General features: G+C 41.6%; 1 protein-coding gene and 1 long non-coding RNA gene across 3 annotated transcripts in view; one reads left to right on the top strand and one right to left on the bottom strand.

The window, feature by feature from the left end:
- Positions 1 to 11132: 11132 nt before the first annotated feature.
- LOC140486464 (uncharacterized) lies at positions 11133 to 13813 on the bottom strand. Its single transcript, XR_011962585.1, has 2 exons — positions 13747 to 13813; positions 11133 to 11500 (listed from the first exon to the last, which is right to left on the bottom strand). It is a non-coding gene; the product is annotated as an uncharacterized lncRNA (long non-coding RNA).
- A 352-nt stretch (positions 13814 to 14165) lies between these two features.
- gkap1 (G kinase anchoring protein 1) overlaps positions 14166 to 23557 on the top strand; it is a 57309-nt gene continuing 47917 nt past the window's right edge. For both annotated transcript variants that reach the window (XR_011962584.1, XM_072585655.1), the window contains exon 1: positions 14166 to 14593. Coding sequence is in view for 1 of the 2 variants with exons in the window: in XM_072585655.1 (XP_072441756.1) it covers positions 14339 to 14593 (255 nt within the window). In the remaining variant the exon portion in view is untranslated. The remainder of the gene's footprint in view (positions 14594 to 23557) is intronic.

The following is a 23557-nucleotide window of genomic DNA, read 5'->3' as shown; positions in this document are numbered from 1 at the left end:
GAGAAGGGGGATGGATTATGAGTGGGGAGGGGCGTGGACTGGTGAGATAGTGATTGGTGAGTACAGGTGATTGGTATGACCTGGTAGGTATGTGCAACATCTGCAGTATTTTTATCACTAACCTTCATTACAGGAGACAAGTGCAGACAGCGACTTTATTATGATGTGGTTTAATACCACACTGGGTTTGGTTTCAAGACAAATTGGTCAAGGGGAAGGCAAAGTCAACAACTATCTTCAGGCTTAGACTTAATACTATTTATGATGCATCAACACTAAACATTGCTGTATATAGTAATTCCAATACATCCAGGCTCTGATTCTATTGTTAGATAAGGACTACTCTTTCTTCTTTGTATTCTTGTCCATGTGCTCTTAAGACTGTCTTCCATTTTAGAGAGTAGTGCAGTCTAACCCTAACCATAACCCTAACTCACCCATGCTATGTTCAGTGATGTGCAGCTCTGTGACTTCATTGCAAGGTTGCTCCAGGGTCCTTTACCCTTGCACAATAAACCTTCCCAAATCTTGTCCCCCCATCACAAAAATCGATTAGTAATTATATACATACTCACAGTAGTTATTTAGATTACTTCTTTTTACGACATTTGTCAAATACCTTTTCCTTATTTCTTCTACCCCTTCCAAAATTTTTGACTTGATCAGGAAAGTATATAATCAGGTATAAAGACACTTGAGGTAAAGTTGCTAATTTTACATTTTCCCTTCTGACTTCTTTTCAATATGGCCACCTGAACTTGTAACAATGTAACTGCAGGTGTGTTTGAGAATTACAAGGTGATCATACTTCTGCTCTATTATTAGTGTTGGGCACTATTGTTAGTTCCCTAGGAAGAAATGAAGCAGTCAATCCATGTGTTTCTTTATTTCATTAGTGATTGAGGGATTTTCTAAAGTGGAGAGATGTACTAGTTTGGTGTCAGCTTTCAAAGTTATTTCATTATCTAGTACAACAATTTGGGATACTGCTACTGGAAGACACTTTTCACATTCTAAGTTCTTGTACCTTTGATGTCTGGCTATGCACAGCTTTAAAGCAGATGACAAAATCTGGTAACCATGGAATATAACCCAACATAACTGTGATGCTGGCACCAATATCTCATTTAAACTTAGTTGTTTTCACATTTAAATAGGTGACTTCTATATAAATCTAACATGACAGCTGAAGTTTCTCCTGTGACAGAATAATATAGGCTTTTTTTCTAGGTAGCTGTTTTTCATGTTAAGAATCTTGGCCCCTTCCAGTATTGACATATTCTTCAAGATTCTGTTCCGTGGCATGAATTTACATGTTGGGTTAGAATTAATTTGATTTTTTTGTAACATATCTTCAAGAAGTGACCTCTTGCTACAATGAGTAGCAATGATTGTTGGCAGAAGGCTGGACAGTTTTACATAAGTGGAGTTTTGGAACCATACCCATCACAAAATACAGTGGCATCAGATTGCTCAGGATTGCATATAGATGTTGGCATATACAATATGTTGTTCAGATGAGAGGTCTGTCTCCACTGGTCACATGGTTTATTCTGCTTTAGTAAACATGTTCTGTAGAATATACTGCACTAAATGAAACCTTTACTGTATAATGCTTTTAGAACAATTTTTCTGGACTTGGTGTCCAGGGTTATTTAGGCTGCTAATTCTAGAAGTGTTTTGATTGAAGACATTCAGTAACTATTCCATCTAAGAGCAATGTCAATTCTATGACAAATGAATTCTAAGTTTTCATAGCTAAGTGGTTCAGATAGTCCATTAATGGAACTATCTACAGACTCTCCTGAACGTTCTCTCAAATTTCAAATCTAATGTTGTTCTTGCTATTTGTGCACCTTCTTTGTAGCTGTAACTTTGGATTCCTGTCCAATCACCCTATGGTCTTTGTATGTTATCACTTGACAGTACTGCATGCAAAATAAAACTTTTCACTGTACCTTGGTATGTGTAACAATAATAAATCAAATCAAAAAGTTATTGACATATGATCTCATCAGTACCTTCGTTGTTCGTGAAGTGAAATATTGCTGAAAAGCTGTTGTGTGGTTGTTAAATGTAATTTGTTTCTTATTAATCTGTTGACTGTATAAAACATGATCTGATGTTCTTCCCATAGATAGGAAAGTGTGCTGTATCCTTGACTTGAAACAACCGCCAAACCTTAAACAGACCATCGTTTGCAGCAAAGTACCCAGCCTTCAGGACAACATCAACCACAACACCACGCAACCCTGCCATGGAAATCTCTGCAAGACACGTTGGATCATCGACATGGATACTATCATCACCCACCACATATACAACAGGTACATATGTGACTTGGCCAATGTTGTCTTCTTAAATGCTGTAGGCAAGGCTGCAACGAGTGCTGGTATATTGGTGAGACCATGTAAACGCTACAACAAAGAATGAATGGACACTGCAGAACAGTGGTTATACAGGAATGTTCCCTCCCAGTCCAGGAACACTTCAGCGGTCAAGGACATTCAGCCTCTGATCTTCGGGTAAGTGTCCTTCAAGGCTTACTTTGGAATACACAACAACATAGAATTGGCGAGCAGAAACTGATAGCCAAGTTTGGAACCCATGAAGATGGTCACAACAGTGATCTTAGAGTCATAGAGATGTACAGCATGGAAACAGACTCTTCGGTCCAACCGTCCATGCCGACCAGATATCCCAACCCAATCTAGTCCCACCTGCCAGCACCCGGCCCATATCCCTCCAAACCCTTCTTATTCATATACCCATCCAAATGCCTCTTAAATGTTGCAATTGTACCAGCTTCCACCACATCCTCTGGCAGCTTATTCCATACACATACCACCCTCTGTGTGAAAAAGTTGCCCCTTAGGTCTCTTTTATAGCTTTCCCCTCTCACCCGAAACCTATCTTGGGTTCATGTTGTGCTATATGTGACTCCACCACACTGTTCTGTATCTGTAAAATCTTCCTTTCTGTCCAGTTTTGATCATTACTTTGATAAATTGTTATGATCTCTCCATCTTTATTAGTTTGCACAGTGTTGGATGATTTATTACTTTTGTTAGACCCTTGGCATGTGACATAAGAGTAATTTAGATTAATGTGAGGTGTTGCATTTTGATAGGGCAAATCAGGACAGGACTTATAGACTTAGTGCTAAGGTCCTGAGGAGTGTTGCCAAATAAAGAGACCTTTAGATGTAGGTTCACAGATCCTTGAAGGTGGAATCCCCGGAGACAGGGTAATGAAGAAACCATTTAGTACACTGGACTTTATTGGTCACTGCATTGAGAATAGGAGTTAGGATGTTATGTTGTGGCTGCACAGGACATTGGTTAGGCAACTTTTGGAATACTAAGTTCAATTCTGGTCTCTCTGCTATTGGAAAGATATCATTCAACTTGAAAGACTGAAGACAAGATTTACAAGGATGTTGCCAGGGTTGGAGGGTTTGAGCTATAGGGAGAGGCTGAAGAGGCTAGGGCTATTTTCCATGGAGTGTCGGAAGCTGAGGGGTGACCTTATAATGGGTTATAAAATCATGAGGGGCATGGATAGGGTAAATAGACAAGGTCATTTCCCAAGGTAGGGGAGTCTAAAACTAGAGGGCACAAGTTTAAGGTGAGAGGGGAAAAATTTAAAAGGGACCAAAGGGGCAACTTATTCTTGCAGAGGGTGTTTTCTGTATGGAATGACCTGCCAGAGGAAGTGTTGGAGGCTGGTAGAATTACAACACTTAAAAGAGATCTGGATGGGTACATATAGGAAGTGTTTAGAGGGATATGGCCAAATGCTGGCAAATAGGACTAGATTAATTTAGGATATCTGGTTCGCATGGACGGGTTGGACTGAAGGGTCTTTCTATGCATTACAACTCTATGACTCTAAATGCTATTGTCAGTTTAAAATTTGATTTTCATTTTACTGGTATGTCTTTCTTCATAGAGATGCATAAAGATATTCCTTTTCCAAAATAACTGAAGTATTTTGAAAGATCTCTGGGTAAAACTTTAGTAAAATGGCTTCTCTGAAAAGTGATTTTTGGACAGTATCAAAACTGTCTATTGTGATGTCATTTTCACTGAGTTTTATTGTTTTCATCCCAAATTTGACACCAGGTGACCAGATTTGCACTTTTTCTTTATTTTTCATATTTTTATATTTTAAATGGATAAACTCAAAAATTGGTAGTTGACAATCAAATGTTTGAATTTGTTGGTCGAATTTTTGAAATAATACAGATTTCACTAACTGTGCTGTTAGTGCTTTGACACTTGGAATTGCAGTAACAATTTTAATTCCAATTTTTATCTTTCTTAATTGTAGATCTTTAAGTGTGCACTGATGAATTAGCGTAACTTGCTGTTGTTAGCTTTACTGCTGAATAAATAGTTCAGAAAGTTGTTACCCCACTGTTATAGGTCTTAACTGTGATCCTCAACCCTAGGTTTTTGCTGGAGACAAAAAGTTTCTGTCCTTTCCCCTAATGTATTGAATCTGCTGTAGGTGTCTGGTAATTACCTTTTTATATAGGTACTCAATTTAAATTTCTCCCTTTAGCTGATGGTGGGTTTTTACTGCTCTCACTGATGGTTTAATGGTCATGCACCTCATTAATCCCTACAACCCCATTTAGCCCTTATTCCAATGAAGTTACTGAATTTAAATTAAAATAAACTCTAATTATCTCTTGCAGATTCAATATATTAGAACTATTATGTTCATGAAAACTCATTCAATATCTTTAAATCCCTTCAAGTGCTTAGTCTCTTATAAAACAAACGTTTGTCTTTCATTCCGGTACCAAAGACAGCAAACCTTTCAACAACATAGAAATATAAACAAATTACTGTGGATGCTGGAGATCTGAAACAACAGCAGAAATTACTGGCAAAACAGAGCAGGACGGACAGCATCTGTGGGGAGAAAGCAGCATTAACATTCTGAGTCGAGTGACTATCAGAACAGTTAATGCATTAGTGAGCAAATAACAGCATTTAAAGTACTCATTGGTCTCTCATGAACATCAGATTGGAGAACAAATAATCATGAACTTGGAGATAATTTTGGTGGAATATAGGCCCTTCTTGTCCAGTTAAAGTATTGAAAACTCTGAGGAACACAGCAGTTTGCTCAATTATATTCCACTCATTGTATCAGTGCTCAGCTGGTATGCATGCTGAAGCTTTCTTTCCGGAGCCATGAGCCATTGCTCAGAGAGTATCTCTTGTCACCTCGTAGCCAGCCATGTACATTGCTTTGGAGCTCAAGGTTCCATGGGATGGATGTCTGTCTCACTATAAAAGTATTCTGACAGATCTCTAGGTAGCAGCTATTCATCTACAGGATGCTTTCCATTAGGACCATATCAGCTAAAAAACATGAAAAAGATTACAGTATGAGAGAAAGCTAGCCACAAATATAAAAACAGATAGTTAAGAGTTTCTATAGGTATTTTTATTAAAGAAGAGATTAACAAAGCATTTGTCCAATAGAAAGAGATATTGTGAAATTAATAATAAAAAATAAGGAGGAGGCAGATGAACACATTTTTGCATCTTGCATACGTCTTCACTGATACAAGACATAAGTATCATCCTAGAAATGCCTGGAACAGATGGAGTGGAATGGTTAGACAAGTTAAAAACCAAAAGAGAAAGTGGTGGAAAATCTCAGCAGGTCTGGCAGCATCTGCAAGGAGAGAAAAGAGCTGACGTTTCGAGTCTAACTGACCTTTTGTCAAAGCTTGCCTTGTATCCACTGGAGATTACAGGAGTAAGGGATTACTTCATTGAGATATCCTTGAGGGGTCTTGACAGGGTGGATGGGAAAAAAATAGTTCCTCTTGTGGGAGAATCTAGAACTAAGAACCACTGTTTAAGAATGTGTTTGCCATTTAATGACAGAGATGAAAATATTTTTCTTATCACTGAGGGTCATAAGACCATAAGACATATGAGCACAATTAGTCTATTCAGCTCATCGAGTCTGCTCCACCATTTGATCATGGCCAATATGTTTCTCAACCTCGTTCTCCTGCCATCTTCCCATAACCCTTGATCCCCTTTCTAATCAAGAATCTCTGTATTAAAACACACAATGACTTGCCTTTCACAGCCTTCTGTAGTAACGAATTCCACAGATTCACCACCTGCTGCCTTAAGATGTTCCTCCTTATCACAGTTCTGAAGGGTCGTCAATTCACTCTGAAGCTCTGCCATCAGGTCCTAATCTCTCCCACTAATGGAAACATCTTCTCCACATTCACTCTCTCCAGGCCTCTCAGTATTCTGTTAGTTCCAGTCAGATCTCCCTCCTTTTTCTAGGATAGAGAGTCCTATACTCCTTACATGACATGTCCTTCATCCCCAGGATCATTCTTGTAAACCTCCTCTGGACACCCTCCAACACCAGCATATCCTTCCTTAGATCCAGGGCCCAAAACTGCTCTCAATACTCTAAGCATGGTCTGATTAGAGCCATATACAGCCTCAGCTGTATATTTCTGCTCTTTTATTCTAGCCCTCCTGAAATGGATGCTAACACTCCATTTGCCTTCCTAACTGCTAACTGAACATGTATGTTAATCTTGAGAGAATCCTGAACCAGGGCTTCAAAATCTGTTTGTGCATCAGATTTGTTTGTCCTTCCAAAATCTGTTTGTCCTTCCCTGTTTCGAAAATAGTTTTTGCCTCTATTCTTCCTGCTAAAGTGCAAAGCCCCATACTTTCCCACATTGTATTCCATTCCATTCCATGCCACTTCTTTGCCCACTCTCCTAGCCTGTCCAAGTCCATCTGTAGCCTCTCTACTTCCTCAACACTACCTGCCTCTCCACTTATCTTTATGTAATCTGCAAACTTAGCAACAATGCTATCAGTCATGAAGTTTTGGAATTTTCTTCCTGAAAAGGTGATGGATACAGAATGCTTAAATAATTTTAAGGCCTGATTAACAAAGAATTGAGGTTATTGGATGAATGTGGAGTAATTGGATCAAGCATGATCTTTTTGAATGCAAAAGCAGGCTTAAGAGGTTACCTGTTCTACTCTTGCTCCTAATTTTTATATTCATATATACAACCTTTAATTAAACCCTTAAAGAGGAGTTTTCATTTCCTCACATTTATTCTCAATGGCTCCCTGCTTTATGGAGAATCATGAAGCTTGTGGCTGTGTTTTTCCCAACAAGAAGGGATACTATATAATCATTTCTCAGAGTGTATAGAACCTCACTGACATTCCTACTGCAGATATACATCCTCTGAGTTCTGATTCATAACAATCTGGAATGTTTGTTAAGGGATAAAGCATTCATGACTGTGCTGCAATATCTAGGTCTTCAATTAGATCACAGATCTTTGTCATAATCACCTTGATCAAGTGCAGCATTCTCATTCACTGGTCTTGGGTCATGCAAATCTAGCGCTACTGCCTAGATCCTGGATACATTGAACCTGTTGCTAAGAGCTATCCTTGCATTCCTCACCCTGTCTATTTCAGCAACAAGGACTACTCTGATTGCATTTCCTCCTCCAATACCTCAAGGGTGCAAAGGAGACTGTAAGATCACAATGACTATGGACTTATTTTCTACAGCTGATCCTAAAACATTTCAAGTACAGTAGGACATAATTTTCCAATTTCCAATAAAGAAATTGAAATGTCTGTCATGGGGACGGTGTCTGTGGTGGTTGATTTGTTTGATCCTGGAGCTGAAGACTTTGCCACAAGTGGGACAGGTAGTGTTTGTTGATGCTCTGGATTCCATGCGCTCATTCCGCTGCTGGAGCCTGCCCTCACACCTGCTCCACTCAGTGATGCTCAAAGAGGCTGGTGCCTTCCCAGATGTTTTCTCTTCAGTTTCTGAGTTCAAGAGCAAACAATTCCCACATGTAACGTTGCTTTGTTTAGGGAGGTTTTCAGCGTTTTCTTGTAGCAGTTCCTCTGCCCTCCTAGTGATCACTTACCATTACAGAGCTCAGAGTAGAAAATTTGTTTAGGGAGTCTTGTGTCTGACATGTAGGTAATGTGGCTCACCCATCACAGCTGGTCATGTGTGACCAGTGCTTCTATACTGGGGATATTGACCTGGGAGAGGACACTCTTATTGGTCCATCTAACCTGCCAGTGCATTAGCAGAATTTTGCAACGGCAATGTTAGTTATAATTCTCCAGGGATTTGAGATGTTCACTGTACACAGTCCGTGTTTCTGATGTATGTAGGAGGGTGGAGATAACAGCTGTTCTGTAGACCATGAGCTTGGTGCTGGGTTTGAGGTCTCCGACTTTGAACACTTGGTTTCTTAGGCCTCCAATGGCTGCACTGGCAGATTGAAATCAATGTTGAATTTCATAGTCAATGTCTGCTCACGCCATGAGGAGGCCCCCAAGCTATGGGTTCACATTATCTGGGGACTCGCTGTGGTTTTGGTGGTTAGAGCCAGTGTTGTGTAGCTGGACTGGATCAGCTGAGAACCTCTGTTTTCCAGATGTTTAGTTGAGGCCCATTCTCTCATATATGCCATGAATGTGTTCATGAATGTAGCTTAGCTTCTGAATGTGAATGCACTGTGACGAAGCTGCTCCTTTAACAAGTTGTTTTTTTCAGAGAGGTCATAAAAGACTCACATTCCAAAAAGTCTAAGTTTGAATGGTTTAGGGCCAGTTTGACTGTAGTTAACAGATACTGCCTCAGGCAATCAGCTTTCAAGTTCTTTTCTAAAAAAAAACTACTTGTACAATGAAAAGGGAGTGGCCAGTTCTTCCAGCTTAGCTTTTCTCTGGTTTGGTTTGGTTTTTAGAAGTAGTGTTTTGAAGCTTCTGGTCCGAAAGAAGCAGGTCCATGCTGGCCCTCTCTCTCTGACTTCTCTTGTGTAAGACCCTGTGTTTGATTTTACCTTTTATGCCAAGGGGTGTCTATGGGGATTGTTGCAATTATTTGGAATAGCATCATTAAGTTGGGATAATCTGTTGGATTTTAGGATACTTTGATTTTCTGTATTCTGTTCTCTTTTGTTTGTGTTTCATTCGGTAATCTTGTAAATAAATTCTGTTTTGTTTAGTACTAAGTGGGTTGACCAGCTGCATCTCTCCTGTAATATCCACATTACACCTACTTAAAACAACTTGCAAAGTTAGTGTCTGGGTCACCTTTTTGAAATGTTTAGAGGGGTCTCGCCTGGACCATAACAGCACCCTCAGGCAATGTTTGTGTATTACAGATCTTGGGTGCTCAATGACAGAACTTGGGTGCTCAGTTATGAATTAGTGTTGTGTGTCTCTCAGCTCTATTTTTGTACTTCAGCAGGGATTCCTACTGTTCTAGAACCCTTGATATGTTTCAGGTTTCGGATGGTTTTTGCACCCTCAAAGCTAATTGGATGTGCACTGAGTGGAGTTGTGGAATGGTTTTAATAACACTTGCTTCAAAGGCTGTGTCTTGGTTTAGAAGTCCTTGAAGTGCTGTCTCCAATGGGCATTGATTGCTTCTCTGTCTTTGATGAGCAACTGTTTTTTGGCTGTCAATGGAGTAGGTCTTTGGGTATTTGGATGGTACATGGTTTTGATTGCACTAAAGAAGCCACGCTCATTGTGGTTGTCAGCAAGTTGGTGAGTCTCCAGCGCTTTTTCCACTCGCAATCTATTCTTTTGGTCATTGGTTCTATGGTGCACCTCAGTCTTCAGTTTTGATTGAGCTGCCAATTCAGGAACACATTGCGACTGCAATCTAATACATCAGGGTCTCCAGATTGTTCTTGTCAAACCAGTCTTGATGTTTCTTGGTCAAGAGGCAGAGTGTCTTCTTGATCTCTATGATGATTTCTAGGTTGATCAAGCACTGTGGGCATTCTGCGGTTTTGGCATGTTGGTCTTCACTACCTTGGCAGCAGGTGCTGCCTCAGCAGGTCTTTCTTCTCAGAGTCTTTCAGTCCAGCATCACTGAGCCTCCTGCAGCATTGTATTTTCTGCCTCTGCCGGTTTGATGGAGATGGTAGCATGGATTAGTTGGTGGTCAAATACAACAGTTGTCAACTCCAGTCATAATGTGGGGGTGTAGACACCTTTGTGCCTTGCTTGATCCATGATGTAGCAATTAGATATCAGTGCTTGGAGCAGGGTGTTGCTTATCGCTTTTGCATGTTCCTCTGGCTGAAAAGAGTGTTAGGATATCTTGGACACAATTTTATAGAATCCCTACACTGTGGCAGCCGACCATTCAGCCCATTGAGTGTACACCAAACCTCTGAATGGCCTCCCACCCAGAGCTACCCCTCTACCCTATCCCTATATTTCCCATGGCTAATCCACCCTACACATCCCTGGACACTATGGGCAATTTAGCATGGTCAATCCACCTAACTGGCACACCTTTGGACTGTGGGAGGAAACCGGAGCACCCTGAGGAAACCCACACAGACATGGGATGTATGTGCAAACTCCATACAAACAGTTACCCAAGGGTGGAATCGAACTGGGGTCCCTGGTGTTGTGAGGCAGCAGTGCTAACCACAGAGCCACAGTGCCGCTCCATTGTTGGAAAGAGAAGTCCATTGGAATTTGTTTTCCCTACACCTTCCTTGCCTAACACATCTTTCCAAAATGTGCATCAATTCCCACACTGGCACTGAAAATCAACTTGTCTTTTTGGGGGATTCAGAATGTGGAAGTGCCAATGTTGGACTGGGGTGGACAAGGTCAGAATTCAGGTCGACCAAGTTATAGTCCAACAGGTTTGTTTGAAATCAAAAGCTCTTGGAGCATTGCGCCTTCATTGGGTGAAGTGGGAGAGGAGCACACACACACAGAATTTGTAGGCAGAGAGATCAATGGGCAGAGATCAAAAGATCATACAAACGGTGTGAGTGGAGTGTCAACAGACCTAAGAAAAGGTCTGTGCAGGTGATCAAGAATATCACATGGTGTAAGTAAATTGTCAACAGCTGAATAACAAGCGAAGGGATGATCTATATTCTGACTAAATGAGGCAGAGAGATAATTACAAAAAAATTAAAAATAAGATGGTGCTGGAGGTGAACCAAATATCTGGCATGACATAATAGGTATAGGACTTACAGGCCAAGGGTCTAATCAAAGTAATAAGTAATCCAAAACTGTACAAACTAATTAAGATAGACAGATCATAACAATTTATCAAGGTGATGGTGTCAAAACAAGACAGTATGGAAGATTTTACAGATACAGAACAGTGCAGTGGAGTCCCATATAGTACAGCATGAACCCAGGATCACGGTTAAAGCTGTCTTCATGGGTACCAAACTTGGCTATCAGTTTGTGCTTGTCAATTCTGTGTTGTTGCGTATCTTGAAGGTCGTGTTGGAGGACCATTACCCGAAGATTGAAGGCTGAATGTCCTTGGCCGCTGAAGTGTAGCCTGACTGGGTGGGAACATTCCTGTCTGGCCATTGTTGTGCGGTGTCCATTAATCCGTTATCATGGTTTAACCAATATACCATGCCTTGGGGCATCCTTGCCTATAACATATGAGATACACAACATTAGCTGAGTCACATGAGTATCTGAGGAGTAGGAGAATCGACGTTTCGGGTAAGACCCCATCATCAGGAATTAGGCTTGTCAGCCGAGGCGGTGCAGAGATAAATGAGAGGGGGGGTGAAGCAGGGGGAAGTTAGCTGAGAGTGCGATAGGTAGACGGAAGTGGAGATAATGATGATAGGTCGAAGAGGAGGGTGGAGCTGATAGGTGCGAAGGAAGATGGACAGGTAGGACAGGTCATGAGGGCGGTGTCGAGTTGGAAGGTTGGAACTTGGATATGTTGGGGGGAGGGGAAATTAGGAAACTGGCGAAATCCACATTGATGCCATGTGGTTGGAGGGTCCAAAGTTGGAAGATGAGGCGTTCTTCTTGCAAGCATCAGGTGGTAAGGGTGTGGTGAAACACTTCAGTGAACATCTCCGGGACAGCTGCACTAACCAACCCCACTGCCCTGTGGCCAAACACTTTAACTCCCCCTTCCACTCCACCAAGTGGAGGACCAGGGCCTCCCCCATCGCCATACCCTTACCACCTGATGCCTGGAGGAAGAATACCTCACCTTGGGAACCTCCAACCACATGGCATCAATGTGGATTTCACCAGTTTCCTCATTTCACCTCCCCCACCTTTTCCCAGTTCCAACCTTCCAACTCAGCACCGCCCTCATGACCTATCCTACCTGTCTATCATCCGCTCCACCCTCCTCTCCGACCTATCACCATTACACTCACCTTCATCTACCTATTGTACTCTCAGCTACCTTTGAATCAGCCTGAGCTGTTTTTCCAGCAACCCACTCAATTCTGATCTTCAGCATCTGCAATCCTCACTTTCTCACACGAGTATTTGCCATATATGTGGTGGGTGGTGTTCCAACATGTGAGACTAGTATCCATGTCAATGATCTGGCATGTCTTGCAGAGGTTGCCATGGCAGGGTTATTTCGTGTTGTGGTTGATGTTGTCCTGAAGGCTGGGTAGTTTGTTGTGAACTATGGTCTGTTTAAGATTTGGCGGTTATTTGAAGGCGAGACGTGAAGTCGCAAGGATGATCTTGGCGAGATGCTTGTCATCATTGATGACATGTTGAAGGCTGTGAAGAACATTGCGTAGTTTCTTCACTCCAGGAAGTATGATGACGAAGGGTACTCTTATCAATCATAATCCTGTGCCTGTCTTCTGAGGAGGTCATTGCAGTTTTTCATTGTGGCATATCGGAACTGGCAATCAATGAGTTGCACACTATCCCGTTCTTATGAGGGATGCTTAAAAAGCTTTAGGTGTCCATTGTGGTTTCTCCTCATCTGAGCAGATTCTGCATTTGCACAGGATTTGTTCGTAGGGAATATCTTCTTTAACATGTATAGGATGGAAGCTAGAGAAGTGTGGCATTGTGAGGTTATCCGTGGACTTGTGGTAGAGTGAGGTACTGAGATGTCTGTCCTTGACTGAGATGCATGTGTCCAAGAGTGAGAGTGATTCTGAAGAATAGTCCAGGGTAAGTCTGATGGTGGGATGAAACTTGTTGATATCGTTGTGTGGTTGTTTCAGTGATTCCTCACCATAAGTCCAAAGGCTGAAAATGTTGTCAATACAACTGACAACCAGTACAGGCAAGGATGCCGCAAGGTATGGTATATTGTCTCATTTTTCCCAGCAATTGCTCCTAAAGTTGTGATGTGTTGCTTCTGGGACAGGGTGAGCCGCAGGTGTCATGAGGCGCTCACTTATGACACAAGGGGTTTTGTTGAGACGCCTGACCAATTTGCTTCTTATGACCAAGCTGACCCTATAGAGATGGCGATTTTCTTCTGGTTTGTCTTCCCAGAAGGTGTAACCACCATCTTATTCTGTAGCTAGTCTTCTGCTGAGTGACGATATGTTGAGCTAAGGTGTGCTAAGCTGGTGCTGCAGTTGAACAATAAAACTCAGAGAACCTCTAGTTCCTAAACTACCAATGCTTGTGTGAGGCACGAAAACCTCTACAGTTCTTTGTGTTTTAACTTTGTGTGAACTACAGGCAAGCAGCGGTACTGGTGCATGTGTGAGAGGGGGTCAAACATCTATCTGCCCATTGAAATGTAACTTTGTACCCTTGCAGCACCACCACAGGTGCCATCTCAGCTCGTGCCACATTTCATGCCCATATACCAAACACCAGACCTCACGTCCCGCTCCTCCCCGGACCTCATGCTGACCCCAGGCCTGATGCCCCGCCCCTGTACCTCATGTCCTGCCCTGGACCTCACGCCTCACACCTCGTCCGCAAGCCGCCCCACAGGCCCGTCATCGCCCCGCCCCTGGACCATCACGCCCCACCCCGGACTTTACGCGCCGCCCCTAGACACCGCCCCCACTCACCCAGCCCGCAAGCTGCCCCACACCTGGTCCTCGCCCCGCCCCTGGATCTCACGCACGCCCTTGGACCTCACGCCCCGCCCACCTAGTCATCGTCCCGCCCCCTGGACCTCACGCCCGGCCATGGCCCTCACGCCCCGCCCTTGGACCTCACGCCCCGCCCACGAGTAATCGTCCCGCCCCCTGGACCTCACGCCCGGCCTTGGCCCTCACGCCCCGCCCTCTAGTCCTCGCCCCGCCCCCTGGCCCTCACGCCCCGCCCTCTAGTCCTCGCCCCGCCCCCTGCCTCATTCCCCCCAACCCTCCTCACAGCTGTGTTCTCCGCCCCCTCTGAGGTGTCTCTGCCGCGTCGGGGAGGTGTTGTTGTGTTGTGGCCTTTTGGATGTTCCCCTCCCCCTTCACTCCCTCCTTACCTCTGGCCGTTTCCTTGTTGTTCCCATTGAATTGTGGAGCTCGACAATGGCGGCAGCAGTGGGCTCGGCCTCGCTCCGTGCCACCGCCTCTCGTTTTGCTTTGCTCCGGGTGGAGGGCGACTCGTCCGGTACAGATTCAGACTCCGGGAGGAATCACAGCGCCGGTAACCGGCTGGGGAAAAGTTCCCGAGCAGGATCTGCCAAAAAAAATAACGGTACCCAGCCTGGGGCCAGCAGCAACGAGAAAAAGAGACAGAAAAGGAAGAAGAAGAAAGAGCAGCAGCAAAGCGAAGCGAATGAGGTAAGTGTGGCGGAGCCGGAGCCGGAGCCAGGGCCAGGGCGGTCATAGAGATTTACAGCACGGGATCAACAGAAACCGTTCAGTAAAAGGTTATGTGATGTTTACAGGCGAGGCTCAATCTTCTTTGGAAGCAGCAACTCCTACATTGTCACTCTTTTTGTTCACACTTTAAAGTTGTGTTACATTGATTTTGATGGACAAGTTTCCTTTCCGTTCCGAGGAAGGGTCACTGGACCCAAAACGTTAACTCTGACTCCCCCCCCCCCCCCCCCAGGTGCTGCCAGCGTTTCCCAACAATTTCTGTTTTTGTTTTAAGTTTTCTTTACCCCCGCGATTTGAAAAAATAAGAAGAAGCGACCTGAGGGAGCCCTGTATTCAAACAGCTGTTTCAGATATCAGACGTTTTGAGGAGTCAGTGTGATATCTCGTTAACAGTTTTTTTTAAAATTTTGCATCGTGTCCTTAGTTTCCGAGAGAATTTGAGGAGTTCAGCAGGGATCATGCATCATAGCTGCAGTCATAAAATTTAACTTTACCTGGGCAGGTAAAAAAAATTCAATCTTACCTACCATTTCCTCAGATTTGTTTGAAATGCATAAATAACAAACATATAAAAGTTAACTCAAAAAAAGTTTACTAAACATCCATAACTTGTAAAAGAGAGAGAGATCTAAAAATTTCCCTGCCGATCGTGTAATGATCAAGTTCCCTGATTTTACTTCAGCATAGCTGAATTCAGTATTTACAATTATGACTTCTTGTTTAGGATTGTCAATATGAGTGGAAATGGTATTCTCTGAATGAAGGAGTGTAAGGGAACAGTCAGTCTCATGGGATACCAAAAGAGAAAATGCTGGAAAATCTCAGCAGGTCTGGCAGCATCTGTAAGGAGAGAAAAGTGCTGACGTTTCGAGTCTAACTGACCCTTTGTCAAAGCTGATTTGCTTTCAGTCTCATGGGATATTTGAGCTTAGTGGGGCAAGATGGATATGGAAGAGAAAATGTTCAGTGAGGAAAGATTGATTGGAATGCATAGGTGACTTTGGAAAACTCAGAAATCCAAAGGAAGAGGATATGATGTCAGAGATGCATTGATATATCTGATGTTGAATCCACAGATCTATAAAAATGACAGGCATGGACCAATTGCCGAGAACTCACTAGCTTCCCTCCCATCTTCTGACAGGTGCAATTTTTGATGACATTTCCCTATATACTGCTATTATATTATCGTAAATAGTTGAGTTTCAAAAGCAAGTTATCTCTACAGGGGTTTGGAGTTCAATTTGACACTTGAAAGAAGCTATTAAAAGATTAGAAATTGTCAGATGTTCACAGAGGTGTGCTTGTTTTTCTTGTGCAATAGATAACCACTGGAAATGTGCCAGTTTTGAATGGGAGCTTTTCTAACTATCACTTTGAGTTAGTGTTGTCTTATTATTTGTTCATGGATCTGGGCATCATTAGGCCAACATTCATTGCCCTGTCCTAAATATCCTTGAGAGAATAATGGTGAGCTTTCACCTCAAACAGTTACTGTGTCCATGTAAAGGGACCCTCTGTGATATTAAGGCAATATAGTTGTTTTTAATTTCCACTTGACCTCCTAATCATAGAATCCCGACAGTGTGGAAACAGGCCCTTTGGCCCAATAAGTCTCCAAAGTCTCCCCACCGACCCTCCAAAGACTAACCCACCTAGAGTCATTCTCTTACCTATTACTTTACATTTATCCCTGACTAATACACTGGATGCTGTGAAACAATTTAGCACAGCCAATCCACCCCAACATGCACATCTCTGGATACTATGGGATAACGTAGCATGGCCAATCCACCCGAACCTACACTCCTAATTTTTGCCTATGGTGGATACTAGGTGAGTGACCATGGAGGAGGATGTGGTGGAGCATAGGCGTGGCAGGGCTAAGGACTTAAAGGTCTAACATTGTTTAACTCAACTGGGGTCAAGGCACCATGAACCCAGACGGGCCTTCTAATCACCCCACATAAGCCGATCTCTGTGGCCATCCAGGAGTTGCTTCCATGGTTAATGACCTGCATCGCAAGGACTTACATCATGTGCGACAAACTGTACTAGTTTGATGGCAAGTTGACGCTGACTGATGTGTTGCTATGAAGAAAGCAACAGCAATCCTGAACCTAGAAGCCCTTTTCTCACTATCTTTGGTCACCATACTGGAGCAGAAGATGGTGCTACTAATGTAACTATTGTGCACGTGCATTGTGCTGGAATAGGATGTTATTACTGTTCACATTATTGTTGTCACTTCTTTGTTGCTTTGCTGATGAAGTGGAGCAGTGAAGGTTCGTGTTGACAATGGGGTAGCAAGAGGGTCTTCAAGAGGGATAATGAGTAGGTGATGACCAGGATGGTGAACAAGTTAAGAATTGAAACAGCGACAGGTTGAAGTGAAATGCCAATTCGCTGACATACATCATTCACTGGGAGTGAAGCCACAGTCTGCAACTGTTTGGATGGTGAGTGCACCATTTGCACTTGAAGTTGCAGAAAATGCAGATATAATTTCCCCTTCTTTGGACATTGAGTTTTCTTGCCAAAGAATCAGCACCCTTTTCTCCTGTGGAATAAATTGTTAACGTTTGTCTTGATGTGTGCAAGACAAAAAGCTTTAGCAACATGTATCTTTTTTTCAGCAATATTCACAGGCATAAGTAGCTCTAATTTTGACTTTTGAGCATATATACATATACAGACCCTTCTGTATTATAGCTGGTGTGTTGAATTCTTCTTGGAATGTAACGTTTTGTACATGCATGATGTTTATCTTTAGTGCTTTGTTCAATTCCACATTTATTAGTACGTTTTTCTTTCTCCAGCAATGATTGTTTTTTGCTATTTTACACATTCTGAGATTTTCTTCTCTGGATTTTAGTAAATTAGAAATGTACTTAAATTAGTATTTTGCAGTGTTTTCCCTTTGCATCATAATTATTAACAAATTAATCGTTTAACATTATGAGGATATGTTTTTGCAGACAAAATAAACTAAGTAACTGATGAATCATTGTGGAACCATCAGCATAGTTCTGCAGTCCAGGCTGAAACTTGCAATTCATGACTGTTCCACAATTTCAAGGCATTCATATGAATCAACAATACCTAGAGAGTCTTCAAACAGAATCTGAAATCCTTCCTGTTTAATCCTGTGAAACTCAATCACTGTGTGCAACGAATAAATTCATAATGGAAAATCCTGAAACACTCAGAATGCTCTTTTTAACTCGAGTACAAAATTTGACCATGTACTGCCATAACTTCTCTTCATGAGGCATCAGATGAACAGTCCTCCAATGGTCTGCAAAATTAATGCAGCTGATCCCCTGAGACTTGCAACACATTGTTAAAAAGTGCAGTTAGTATTACATTTTCTTCATTAGAGCAAAATCCAGCTGTTTTTATGATCACTTCAGAGGCCTTTAAGCTATCTGTGGTGTGTGTTTCTTCCTCAAATGTTTTACTTAGGAATTTGATCTGAAACATTCTCCCATCCAAACCTTTGTGCAGATTTTGGCCTTCACTACCTTCCTTCAGTGATAGCAAAATTTCAATGCTGAGTCAGCTTGTGAAATATTTGTAGAAGCCTTCAACTGAGATTCTAAAGACTAAAGGTGCATGTGAGATTCAGGACCAGGATTTCTTTTAAAGACAATGCGAACTCCAATCTCCACCACCCTGTCATTGAATACCCTGGAGACTGAGTCAGTGTCATGACAGTCAAGCTAGTCTGTCAAAGCTTCTAAAATATCCCAATTCTAATTTGAAAGCTAGCCTAATTTGAGAGTTGAGCTTGGATGTTCAGAGTACCTAACTGGATAGTATATTGAAATCGGTCCTGTATTAAGCTTCCACTTTGTTTGATGACTGGTTAGAAAGTTCTTTCATTGGAAAGGCAGCTTCTGTAGTACATTACATGGAGGCCAGGTCTGAGAATATGCACTTGTATTTCCAGAGTCAAGATTAGATTAGATTCCCTTCAGTGTGAAAATAGGCCCTTCGACCCAATCAGTCCACACCGACTGTCCAAAGGGTAATCCACCCCGACCCATTTTCCTCTGATTAATGCACCCAACACGATCGGCAATTTAGCATGGCCAATTCACCTGATCTACACATCTTTGGACTGTGGGAGGAAACCAGAGCACTTGGAGGTACCCCATGCAGACACGAGGAGAGTGTGCAAACTCCACATAGATAGTCGCCCAAGGCTGGAATTGAACCTGGGATCCTGGTGCTGTGAGGCAGCAGTGCTAACCACTGTCCACCATTTGTGAAGCTTGATGTGCATCAATCCTATTGGCAAGATGGTAACATTGCACTTAAGAGTTTTTCATATAGGTGTGGTATTCACATGAGTTCCTGGCATCTGATGTCCCTTTAAAGATTGGCTCAAATTTGCAGATATCTAATGGTCCAAAAGTGATGGTACATTCCAAGAGTGGGTAAATTTGGCAGGAGGTGAAGACATGATTTTATGTAATGTTATGGCACCTCCAAATGACCATCAAATATCTCATTCAGGTTTGTGCAATATTCCACAAGTGTTTGATTCACCAACTACCCTACCTGGCTAATGGCACCTGAGGGGTGAGCTTATTGTTTGGAACTGAAATTTTTTTCAGTATGTTCCACGTAAACTTGCAAATAAGCACTGTAATGAGTATAATCATTCTAAAATGAATCCAGCCATTCAGCAAAGATCAATTCATCTATTTAACAGTGTCCTGTGGTGTTAGGGTGCTGTTCAAAGCAACACCAGCATACATACTTGGCTATTATCATATTTATGCTTTTGATGTCTTTCTATGTGGGAGAAGGTTTAAATTTTGTTATAAATGTCAGCGTGGTTTGGAGATTCTTAAATGTTGGATTTTTGCATGCCAGCTGTTCAAAAATATTTGAAGAGTGTGGTAAATATATTCTTACTGAGAGAAGAAAAATAAGAGATTAGGGAAAAATATAAATGAAATCTCCATAAATTTGAAACCAAATTTGCCATTTATTTATATTTCTGAATATCTTCATGGATATATAGTGACTTGCATAAAGTGGTTACCCTGTATATATGTTTTTTGTGTATATTTTTAAATTTTACATCCAAGTCATTTAGAGTCTATTTGTTGGTTGTGATCTTCAAAATAAGTAAGCTTAATTTGAAAGTTCATGAAGCTTATCTAATTCTCCATATATAGTTGATTTCTGTCTGCTAGCTTTGTGTCTGTTCATTGATTTTCATCACCTGAAAATGGATGCCCTGGTGGTATTAGTATGCCCCACCCTGGAAAATCTGCTTCATGAGAGATTTCAATAACATTGCGAAGAATTATATTGAAATTAAACTTGTTAAAATCTACACTGTTTTGCAAAATGCTTATTGGATGTTCTGAGACAAAATTCATAAGATCACCTATAAACTTTCTAAACTCCAATGATTACAAGCTGCAACTGTTCAAATCCTGTTACATAACACCTGTATCCCTCCTCTCTCAACTCTGGGGTCAGTCACATGAACCTGTGCTGACTTGTTAATGCAGTTGTGTTCTTTGATAAATAAGGAACCCAAACCTATATACAGGGGATACCTGATTTACAATTGTCAGGCTTAAAGGCTTGTACTAAGGGTTAGGGTTTAATTCCAAATATCAGACATACAGCCATTTCCTGTACTAACAAGCGGGTACTTCACAGTATCATGCATTGTGTTCCAACTTGTGTACAAATTGACTTGTGGACGGACTCGGGAATGAAATCCATTTGCAACCCAAGGACTGCCTGTACAGTATTCCACATGTCACTGACACCCAATACAAATGCAGCAAAACATCCCTCCTTTTATATTCTATTTCCCCTTGCAATAAATGACACAGCATTTACATTCTTAACCAGTTCCTGTACCTATATACTAACATTTTATGATTCACATATCAGGGCACCTAGATCTCTGTGAACCACAGAATCCTGCAATCTCTGTCTATTTAAATAATTATAATGCTTTTCAATTCTTTGTCAGAGTGGGCAAGTTCACATTTTCTACAATTTACTTAATTTTTGGCTATCACCTTAATCTTCGCAGGAATACCTTAAATCCTCCTTACAGCTTGCCGCCTTACCCATCTTTGAGTTATCAACAAATTTAGCCACTATATGATGAGATTAGATTAGATTAGATTCTCTACAGTGTGGAAACAGGCCCTTCAGCCCAACCAGTCCACAGCAACCCTCTGAAGAGTAACCCACCCAGACCCATTTCCCTCTGACTAATGCACCTATCACTATGGGCAATTTAACATGGCCAAGTCACCTGACCCACTCATCTTTGGACTGTGGGAGAAAACCAGAGCACCCGGAGGAAACCCACGCAGACACGGGGAGAATGTGCAAACTCCACACAGACAGTCGCCCAAGGCTGGAATTGAACCCGGGTCTCTGCTGTGAGGCAGCGGTGCTAACCACTGAACCACTATGCCGCCTCTTTTTACAAGTCTACACCGACCCTCCGAAGACTAACCTACCAGATCCAATCCCCCACTATCCTCCATTCACCCCTAACTAATGCACCCAACCTACACATCTCTGAACACTATGAGCAATTTAGCATGGCCAATTCACCTAACCTGCACATCTTTGGATTGTGGGAGGAAACCAGAGCCCCCAGAGGAAACCCATACACACTTGGGGAGAATGTGCAAACTCCACACAGACAGACAGTCACCCAGATTCCTGGCCATGTGAGGCAGCATTGCTAGCCACTGTGCCACCTGTTCAGTCCTTTCATCCAAGAGAATTTGTATGAGGTTAACATGCCTCAGAGCATTTCTTGTCTACTAGTTTGAAATCCAGAAATGACTTGCTGTTCTAAGATGAACATTATGGAAATAGTTTTCTTTGTGTATTTCTGTCAATAGCACCTTAATCAACAACAACAGTAAAAACAGAAGTAGCTGGAAAAAGCTCAGTAGATCAGGCAGCATCTGTGGAGATGAATAAGTGTTAACATTTTGGATCAAGTGACCCTTCCTCAGAATCTAACTCCTGCCTGATCTGCTAACCTTTTCCAGCAATTTCTGTTTTTGTTCCTAATTTGGAGCATCCACCGTTCTTTCAGTTTACAAATGGTACCTTGATGTTAACATCAAGTGAGAGACAAGGATTCAACAGTTATGGAAACAGCTGAATATTGCTGTGGCTGTAGTTGTGAATCCAGGATGTTGTTTTCCTACTGTTAAGATCAGGCTGTCATTTGAGTAACTGTAGAGATATTTTGAGGGGCACATGGCTGGATGAACAGCAAGAGTTGTTGTCTCTATTTTTAATGTCATAAATAAAAAGAGAGTTGAGATTTTACAGGGAAAATTTCAAAGCTATGAAAAAAAATAGCCAGCAGGACCTCAAAGATAGTGATCTCTGGATATTGTGTAATATCGATGTGGGAGAACAGTACAAATGAATGTGTTGCTAGATATATAATGCAGGAGGGAATCCTTTAGATTCTTGGACAGGTCCTGGAAAAAATGCATGTATAGGTCAGACAGGTTGCACTTGAAGAGTACCGTGATCAATGTTCTATTGCAGTAATTGACATTGGGAAGGGTTTAACTAGTTTGACAAGTCGATGGGAAACACGCATTATCACTAACAAAAGAGAAAGAACAGGTGCAAAAAGAAGTGGGAAAGACGACTCTAGAGTAAGAAATAGTAAGGTAGTAGTGTAAGATGGAGTGCAATGAGGTTTAATTAGGTTTGCAACACATGTGAAAATAGCGTGTGGCAAACAAGGTTAGTCAGCTGCGGGCACAGATAGCCACTTGAGAATATGATGTTTTGACAATAACAGATACCTGACTTTTTCAAAAAAGTACTGGGTACCGAGTATTATTGGATACAGTATGTTCAGGAAATGCAAAGAAAGGAGATGGGTGAATTTGCTTGCTCTGCTATTAAACAAAGTTGATTTGTTATTCATTTCTTCCATGACTGTCCTGGCCAAAAAGTTTTAAGTTGTTGTGAAAGTGGATCCCAAGACTTGGATGCTGAGTAATTGGGGGAGGGGGTTTTGGATGAAGGGGAAAGATATACTGGAGGACAGGCTTTATACCAATATATTGGTGGAAAGAGATATTTCACTGAATCTTCTGTCACTAGTGAATATGAAGAGCTAGCTTGAAAACTAGGTGAGTACACAAAATAATAGCCTGTTTGAAAGAAATGCAGACTTTAATGGTTACATGCAGTTGGTAACTATGAACTCTGAATTATGTTTTGTCCGAGTTTTCAAACAAAAGCAAAGTATGATGGTTTGTTTTTATTTCCATTTGAGTTTCTTCTATTTACAATTGCTATAAATATTGATTCTTCTCAACCAATTCCATTTGAAAATAAAACACCTACATTCATTTTTAAGTTCAGATTAATGTATCTTTCGTACATTGAAGTATGGATGATCAAGTGAGGGTGTGCATTAGCTTTCAAAACTCATTGAAAAGTGAAATATCTGTGAACCATTGCTATCTTATGAACTAGTTTGCATGTATTCACCTTATTGCACTGTTGGACCTTTCAGAAGTCAGTATCCCGACGTGTTAGCAGACAATTGAATATTGATGAAAAAGAATTTTTAAATTGGCAGAAGAAAACCAAAAAATGCTGGAGAGCACCAATATCTTGCAGTTTTTGGAATTCAGATGAGCCTTATTCCCAAGGTTACCTTTTGCCAAGTAGTTAGGAATTTCATTTTAGAAAATGTGTGGTAATTTTAGTACAATATCTTAAATTCCAAATTGAAAGATTTGCAAATAGATACATAATTATAACCTTTGATATTTGTGCTAAGGAAAGAAAATTGGATAAAAATCAACAGAAATAGAGAAGGTAATGATACAGCGTGACCCCAACACCTTACAGAGGAGTTAGTGAGAATGGAAC

Source organism: Chiloscyllium punctatum, chromosome 2 (assembly GCF_047496795.1).
Source record: "Chiloscyllium punctatum isolate Juve2018m chromosome 2, sChiPun1.3, whole genome shotgun sequence".
Taxonomy (NCBI): domain Eukaryota; kingdom Metazoa; phylum Chordata; class Chondrichthyes; order Orectolobiformes; family Hemiscylliidae; genus Chiloscyllium; species Chiloscyllium punctatum.
This window is presented reverse-complemented; position numbering and strand designations above follow the sequence as displayed.